The sequence below is a fragment of the Oryzias melastigma genome, linkage group LG4, assembly GCF_002922805.2.
Source record: "Oryzias melastigma strain HK-1 linkage group LG4, ASM292280v2, whole genome shotgun sequence".
In the NCBI taxonomy this organism is placed as follows: domain Eukaryota; kingdom Metazoa; phylum Chordata; class Actinopteri; order Beloniformes; family Adrianichthyidae; genus Oryzias; species Oryzias melastigma.
This window is the reverse complement of record NC_050515.1, coordinates 20,995,369-21,004,396: the sequence shown is the minus strand read 5'-3', so window position 1 is coordinate 21,004,396 and position 9,028 is coordinate 20,995,369. Positions and strand designations below refer to the sequence as shown.

At 39.7% G+C, this 9,028-nt stretch overlaps 1 protein-coding gene across 1 annotated transcript in view; it reads left to right on the top strand.

Annotated features, from left to right (window-relative positions):
* LOC112150763 (insulin-like growth factor-binding protein 3) overlaps positions 1-9,028 on the top strand; it is a 22,403-nt gene extending 13,375 nt beyond the window's left edge. The window contains exon 4 of the mRNA XM_024279234.2: positions 5,435-9,028. Within this exon, the coding sequence (XP_024135002.1) occupies positions 5,435-5,560 (126 nt within the window). The 3' untranslated portion in view covers positions 5,561-9,028. The remainder of the gene's footprint in view (positions 1-5,434) is intronic.

Here is a 9,028-nt window from a genome sequence, read left to right as displayed (position 1 = left end):
TTGCCCCTTGTAGCTCAGCCCCTGCTTCTTAGTAAAACGGCCCAACTCAGCACTAGAAAGAAAGTCTTTACTACTAGCATTTTGTATTTACTATTAATATCTAAAATAAGAGTTGATCTTATACAATTGGCTGTGTTTAGGACTGGCGAATGGGAAACCAGGGTTTGCTTCACAGGGGGGCACGATTAACCTTATGTAGTGTGGGTCCTTAGGCAAGAACCATCAAGATAATGTCAATGTTGTACCAAAAAAGGTTCCCAAGTCTGGATCTTCCTGTGCCAATCCACAATAAAACACAGTGTTGTGTCAGGATGGTCATCCGGTGTAAATATCTCTGTATCGCCCATTTGTCTAAACTAAATCCGAGCCCCTAATTGGTCAAAGTTTGACCTGGTTTAACTCTTAATCCTCTTTCACATTTGCTGCACATTTTATTTGTAGTGCCCAAGTCAATCCACTGTGTTTTTCGGCATCTGGGATCTGCCATTTTGGAAAGGGGTATTGTAAGGATTCTGAACTTTTGTTTGGGTTTTGCCAGTTGTTAGAAGTTTTTGTCATGTTCTGTTTTGAATTGTCCCTTCCTCCCAGGTGTTTTTGGTTATCTGGGATCTGCCCTTTTGGGGAGGGGTACTGTCAGGATCGTGAGCTTTGGTTTGGGTTTTTTCAGTTGTTCACAACAGTTATAGGTTCATGATCCACAGCTGTCTTCATTTCTGTTAATTGCCCTCAGCCTATTTAAGTGTCTGGTTTTCAGTTCATCATTGTCAGGTCATCTGCCACCCTTTGTGTTTCTACATAGTTTTTGCCACGTTTTGGTTAATTTATTAAAAGTTCAGTTTCTGTCACCAAACCTGGTCCTCCACCAACACTTCCTGGTATGAACAGGCGTTGCTGGGGGAAGTGTGAACGAAACTTTAGAATTTGAATTCTATAAATTTGTGCATTGATGTTTACATGTGTGTTGATCGATAGGTGGGTAATGTATGGATAGACTAGAGATAAATAACGTTTTTTAAAGTTCTAATCAATCTCCTCTTTTAGAAATGTGGGTGGGGAAATCTTTGATTAATGTGCCGACTTTATTGTTGCCTTTTAGAATATTATCATCTGTGATTTAAAAGAACACCATCCACGCGTCACTACCAAGTCCAAGTCCCTGATTGTCCAAAGTTCAGCTGCTTCACGTTTTAGTTCAACTGGTTGAGCTTCCAGGGCACAATCAGTGAATGCCAAAATTTGTTCGTAGAGTCCGAGAACGAACTAAAAAACTTTGAACATGGAAGCCCAAAATGAGGGTTTACGTTTGTTTGCATAGACTTTTTATTGAAAGTTTCTGCTTAAATGTGAGTTGCAGTGGCCAGTGTGACTGTAGCTTTATGGTTTCTACATCTTGTAGAGTTTAAACTGAAACACCAAATTTTATAGTATTGCAATCTATGATTTATTTTATTCTTTTTAATGTCCTTTTAGATTATATTTACTTTAATGTGGTTTTACGAACATAATAAGAAGTCAAAGGTTACAAAAATGTTTATTATTTAATCTTAAAGCACCACAAATCCACTGAATAGCTTTATCCTTTGTCAAACTTTAAGGTGGTATTTTAGGACAATAGAAATTGGATGTATCTTTAGGCTTCCAGGTGTTGTATCTCATTGTGCTTAATGTAGTAATTACAAGTGATGGAATCAACTAAATTACACCTTCAATGGAAAAAGAAGCTCATAAAAGTGATAGCTCCGCGTAATGTGAGTTTTCATGTGTGTGTGAGTGCATCGAAGCAGTAAAGGAAGGATCGCTCGAGATGACTGCTAATAGTTCACAGATGAAAGAGAGACTGAGCGGAAATTCAAAGGTAGCCAAGCAACAGGGGAATGCACACGTGCGCATTTTGCTCTTCCTCTCCTCTCCGCGTCTCCGTTGGCTGCAGAACCCTGAGACACGACACAGAACTCTATTATCACGAACCGGCGGCCCGAGGAACACAATGTTAAACTCTGCAGTCTCGTCCACTGGGTCAGGGTTAAAATAGAAGCTGTCCGTGGAGTCAGACACCATGACGTGGTGGGAGGGGGAGAGTAAAGAAGAAAAAAGGAGAGTGAAACAGATGAGGAGGAGGAGGAGATGGGAAAAGTTCTCTGGCTGATGTTGGAGTGTGAGAACTGAACGCGTGGGGCTGCGCTTTGCCCCCAGACTCCTTCAGCAGTGGTTGGGGAGGTTTTTTAAGAGACCTCTGTCTCTATAAAGCTGCCTTTGATGGTGCACTCAGGCTGCACGTGAATGTGCCGGAAACAGACACCTGGTCAAAGTCTGAAGCCGGTCTGTCTGCTCACCCCTGAATATTAGTGGGAAGGGGGGGGGCTTCATGGCGGTTCTGAATTCCTGGGAGTTTTGTCTGCAAGACAGCTCCAGCTTGAAATGCTTTATGGATGTAGACAAACAAAGAAGACACGTCAGTGAAAGTATCAGTTTGTTTTAAGGGGATTACTGTATTTTTCAGCATATAAATCGCAGTTTATTGCATAGTTTGGCCGACTTATGTGTGTTTAAAAAATAATTAAGTAGCAACAGCCACTAGAGGGCGCTGTAGGCAGGTTTATCTGTGTTTGCTACTGACAATAACGCAGAGGAAGAAGCACGGCTCAGTCTTATGCCAAGTTTAGCGGAAGAATTCAAAAGATTAAGCGACTTAAAGTGATATTGTTTTTGGAATAATTGTTTATACTGGCAAAAAGGTTAACCATATTTAGAAAATAATATGTCCGACAACAAGGCCAGGACACATGACCTTCTTGATTGTTTTTCTTGAGTTTAATTTTCCTGCCCTCAGAACTTCGGACCATTAGTTGTAGTGATTAACAAACATCCCTTCTGTTTGCAAATTGTAGTATCTTTGCGTAAAGTGTAATCGAATACGAACCAAATCAAACTAAATATAAAGTCTGCACTTCATCTGGATCGTAGAAGTAGACCATTGGACTGTTGTTGAAGTTTTAGAGGTGCCCAACGTTGGTTCTCCTCCATTATTTTCAAGTCATTGCTTCCCTAATACTTTAGTCAATTGCATCTGTTTAGGGGGTTTGACCCATTCAAGTGCTGCATGTTCTTTGGGTTGTCCAGGCCGGTAGAGAGAACTGGCCGGCCACATTTTAAGGGTATGTCTTGCAGTTTTCTTGAGGCTCGTACGGCCTCCTAAAGAAACCTAATAAAAATGGAGCATACAATTGTCTGATCATGAAGTGTTTGTAAGGCTAATGTAAGTTGCACACACTAAGTTGCTGCTGTCTTATGGTGCCCTAGTCCACATAGTGGCTCCTTACCAACTCTGCACAAATGTAAGTGCCCATAGGACATGCTCTGATTTTCTAATTTCTAAAAGTCACGCTGTGACTAAGGACTTTAATAGCACTAACTGCCTCGAGTCTGTAGAATTTGGTCGAGTTGAAAAAATGAAAAATACGTACGATGTGCCCACATTCTCACCCTTACTTTTTACCCATGTGTGCTATATAAGTGTTCTCTATGACCTGTTGCTCTGAGCATCCTCGTAGAAAAACCTCATCAGATCGTTTTCACCCTGCGGGCTCAAGTTCTACGACCTTGCAATTATGTGTGGACCACCTTCATTTTTGTGCAGATTTGCCCATTTTTCCCTCACAGACAGCCCGGATCTACCCGTAATGGCAGTTGTGACTAAGGCTTAAGTTGCTGCTGATTACCAAGATCAGATGGGCTGAGTGACTTTAGCACAGCGGAAGGGTAAAGATAGCTGAAAAACAAGGTGGATCTTGAGGACAGGAATTGCAGAGCCCTAACAGAAGTAGCTAGTAGTGTTCATCTTAGCCTTTAATGAGCTCACTCAGTCAGGCAAGTCCTTACAAACTCATGATCATCACATTCCTATTTTCCTCTGCATTTTTAACTTTAATTATTCCGATTTAAAAGAGGAGGTGCTCATGTACTTTATTCTTCTTGAGAAGTGTTTATGTTAGATTAAAAATTAAGCTTTTTTTTAGTTGGAATCAGTTCTCTGTGACGACAGAAGCAAAACATCATCACATCAGCATTTAGTTCATGCTAAAATCAGGAAAAAAAAAGGCGGACTACCTCTGCCACTAATAAGAAAAAGACAGTTTGGAACATTAGGTTGTAAATCAGAGTTTGCCTAATAAAAACTGTTCACAAGTCCCAAGCCGCAAGTCAAATTTTAAGGCGAACTTAAGTGTGACTCCAGTCAAAAATAGTTTCATGTGATTAAAACTCCCATTTGCTTTGGGAGTTTAATGCCAAAACACTGATGTCATCCCTAAAAACTTTTTGTCACTCTACTTTTTGGTTGTCACAAAAATTCTTTGGGCTCAGATTGGGATTTTCTTTCGCCGCACTGGCATTCCACACCTCGCCCTGTAAGGAGCCAATGCTCTGACACAAATCTTTACTTTGGCAGTCCCGCTGTGCACACAGAGGAAGTCTCAGAGAAGTGCTATGCTGTCAAAAGTATTTTTTAAAAAAAGGTCGTTTAAATTTTGTAGTAGACCATGATTAATTAGTAGCCGCACAGACCGATTTGTCTCCGTCCAGGTTGTGTGTGGACCGATTGTGTCGTTTCATGGAGCACATAAAGTTGTCACTTTACAAATCCCGACCCCCCCATTCCCTCCTCTGGGACATCGGATATTCCTGCATACATGTGTGCAGGCAGGTGGGAGGTATGTACGCGGACAGTGCACACAGCTCTTGTTTGTGCGCCGTGGGTTCGTCTGTGTGTGTTTGTGCGTATGCTCCTGCACGAGTGGGCCATAATCAGCTCCAGATGATTTTGAGTGTCTGCCAGCTTCCCAGAATAGCAGTGCTGATTTCCCTGCAGCCCTCCAACTGGCCTTGGCAAATATTTTAGCAACACCATGTTTACCTTCACACTCCTTCATTCTCACCAGGAGTGTTTCTCGTTACCTGCGAAAGAAAAAAAAACGCTTCTGTTTTTTTGTTTTTTTTAATCATTCACACCCACAGGACCATGGCACATAAATCTGACAAACTCATGCTGGTTGTGCTTATCTGGATATATGAAATCCCATCTTTCACCAGCTGCATTGTGTTGTTTATCTCTGATAGAATATTATAACTCGAGGGACAGCTCCAAGCAGCTGGGCATTCCTCTTCTTGATTGATGGTGTGTTGTACTCTTTGGCGCTCCCCTGAGGCATGTCTTGGGCCCCCTAACAATCTTAAAATCAAAAAGTCAACAGAAATAAGAGTGTTATTATAAAGCGCACATGTACATTTAAGGAGATGCTACAGGAGCTGTGTCGGGATGAAAAATCCTTCGCCTGGAAATATTTCTCTGTGTTGATAAATCGCTGAACTCGGAGTTGTCACGACTTTTTTTTATTTTTTTTGCTCAATGCCCGTATCTTTTTGTGTCTTTTAACAGTGTCGTCCATCCAAAGGCAGAAGACGGGGCCACTGCTGGTGTGTGGACAAATACGGGCAGCCTTTACCTGGTTACGAGGGCAGTAAGCACAGTGCTACACAGTGCTACAACCTGGAGAGCCAATGAGAGGACAGAAGGACGGCGTACGGATGGAGAAAGGAAAAAGCATGGGGATGGGTGTATGGGGAAAAGAGAAGAAAGAGATAAAGAAAAAGAGCCCTGTTTGCTCTTTTTGCTGTTTTTTTGTTTTTTTATGTAGACATTTCATGGAGCTCTGGACCTTTTGATTTCAGGTCCCATTTCTGCCGGAGAGGCAGGGAGGTGAGGGCGAGTGGGTGTGGCACCGCCTCCTGTCTCTCTATCCTTTCTTTAAAAAAAGATTAAGCTGAAAGCTGAGAGTATGGGAGGAAAGAGAGAATCCTATCATCTGCACTATTTTTTTAAGAGGGAGAGGAAGGAGGGATTTTTCCACTCACCTTAAAGAGGACTTGTTTTTGACTGTGATCTCCCCACCACCACCAAAAAAAGAACACCTTTCTATTGTGTGTGTGTCTTGTAATCCATAAGCGCCTGCATAACCTGCGTTTTTACAGCTGCCTGCCCATGCACGATGGTGTGCGAGTGTGTGCTCTCCCAAAAACTGTTTATTTGTGTAAATACCTTAAGTCGCTCAGCTCAGTTTTGGAGATGCTCATCTCCGGTCCCCGCTCCATTAAATAATGCAGAAAGACGTAAACAGTCTCTGGCTCAGGGTCCATTTTCAAATGAAAGAATATGAGAGCACCGTTAGCCTTTTCCTCAAAGCCTCGCGCAGTTACAATGCCTTTAAGCTAACCTTTTCCCGCTCTCCCTTTCCCCTCAGCCTCTCCTGTCTTCACTTCAAAAACTGCTTCGTACAAAAAGTCATATCAAGGTTGCCATCTTTGTAGCTAGCACTTTATTGATGGTAGCAGGTGCAGATTTGACAGATCAAAGTAACTAAAATAGGAAACTTAACTAATGATTTTAGCTAACAATGCCCCACTGTCACGTTTATAAGTACAAAAGTAAATTTAAAAGAAAATTTACAAAACTATGTAGCTACAAATAAAACCTTAAACGTTTGGGCCACAATTAGAGAAAACTGTAGCTAAATAACGTTAAATGCTAGCTAATAGCAGTCAATTTTAAACATATGAACAATGCCTTTATTTTTAATTTTATATAACTTATCCTTAACTCTTGTATTCTTTTTTCAACCAAGGAGAAAATTTGAAACTAAAGTTAAAAAAAATAAAAAACAACAAAAACAACCAGACTCCGTCAATAAATTATTTTAGCTAGCAAGCTAGTACATTTTTAAGTAAAAAAACGATAAGGCAACAGAATGTTATCAACTGAAGAATTTTAGAGCACAGATTTACTTCTAAAAGATGAAATATACAGCAGAAAGTTGAGATTTTAGTTTTTTCAAGTTTTGACTTTAGGCTATGTCCACTGTTGTGCCTTTTCTACCTAATTACAGAAAATCTTAGGAAGAGGGATGCCAATAAGTATTTTTCATCAACATCAAAAATAGTCTTTTATGTTTTACCTTGAACATGTAACTCAGTTCATAAAGTAGGTCTTTGGCTGCCATAGGATCCATTTAACTCTTCAAACCTGCAGCATTAGCTCCAGTGCTGACGTTCTTTGAATTACCGAAACTCTTCAATCATTTACGCAAATAACGTAATTCCTACGGAGCTTCTCTGAAGCTGAGAAAAACAGTTTTGTTAGGTAACAAAGTGATCAACATAATCAGCTAATTCTGACCTGGGGTATCGCAACTGGGATTGGAATTATGCTAATGGCGGAAACAGTTGAAGAGTTACATTACTTCAAAAAACATGTTTTTTCGACTCGCCATCAACAGTTCCCTTATCAAAGGATTAAACAGTGAGTGTTTCTAATTAAATTTAAAACTCCTACACATCAGTCCAACAAAGCAGAAACGTAAAAATAAATTCAGCCAGACTGTAATTAGGCGTTAAACTAGCATCTTTTGTTTTAGCTAAAAATAAAATGCTAGCAGTATTAGAATATATTAAGCAGAAATTTGTAAATTAAGCATATAACATAGTGATACTTATAAAGATTTTGATGCTTTTGCAGCTAGTTTCACGAGCTAAATAAATATAAAAATCTTTTCAGTAAAGCTGCGAAATGCATTCATGCTAACTGGTGTTTTTAAATTACTACTGTGCCTTTTCACAGTTTTAATCTACATTTACACCTTTGGATTTTTTAATTGGAACAAAATTGAAAGCAGAAACTGTACTTGTGTACATGCAAGCATTTCGACTTAATGTTCAAAAAGATGTTTGTCCATACTGTTAAGACTTAATTAGAGAGGAAATTTCAAAGTTTTTTTTTTTTAATCAGTTGATTGCTAGTTTTCTCAGTTGCCACAACACATTTGCTAAAACCACAACCAAACTAATGTTGAGCAAAATTAAGATGCAAATTATATAAAGAAAAATCAAAATTATTTTAAATACATCTTCAAAATAAAGTCAGACTGCAGAGATAGCTAAAGCTAGCTGTTTTTCTTTGAAGTTTAGCTAAAAGACTGAACTAACAACTGAGCGTATTATTATTATTATTTTATATAAACACGCAAAATATTTTCTAATATGAATTGGACATCCACAGAATGATCATGTAGCAATACGTTATAAAATACTTGCAAAGTGACAAAAAACTTTGCTAAAGCTAAAACAAAATGTAATTTACTACATGTTTTGAAGTCAAAATTTCAAAGTCCTCCCTTGACACCCACCGTTTAGCTATATTTAAAATATTTTTACTATCAAATGACATTGCAAATGCTTACGTTTTAACCTAATTTTGGAGAAATTCTTTTCACGATAAACCATCCAAATGTAGCTGTAGTTGTAAGGGTTAATGTTGTTAGCAACACGTTGTGATTTTCCACCTTTGAGCTCTATTTTCTCTTTAATAGTAATATATACTAAATGGTTGACCCAGACGAGACTAAAAAAAACTCAGTCTGGAATTCAGGCAATGGTCTGTTTTTCCTTCTGTCCACACGACAAAAAAAAAAAAAAACAACTCTTTAAAAACTGTCATTAAGGCTTTGAAATTGTTGAAGCTGTGTGGATGCCAAGAGCAAAACTACCAACAAAACACCCTGTTATCCTAAAGATAATTAGATAGATTTGGTCCAATTTTCTTTGACGGCTGTCTTTGTTCTGACATAATGGAGCTCCATCCGTCCTCCAGTCCGGAGTTGTTGTCCTCCGCTTTGTCTTAACCCCATGTCTGCGCCTAATCCTGTCCTCCAGCATCCTGCCACCTCCGCTCCTCTTCCAGTCAATGGTGTAACCTGGTGTCGGCTTGTTTGAACGGGGCGAGCCCGGTGTGACCGTCTCGCCCCGTCGCAGGTGCCGGCTGCCCCTATGCTTCAAGCACAAGCACTTAAAGCACTTTAGCTGCTACTCGTCAATGCATGCAGTTAAAGACAATTGGACCTGTCTGCATCTGCATACCTGTGCTCAGAGGTAATACCAGATGAAACAGTGTGATACGTAAGGAAAAAAAAAAGAGAAAAAA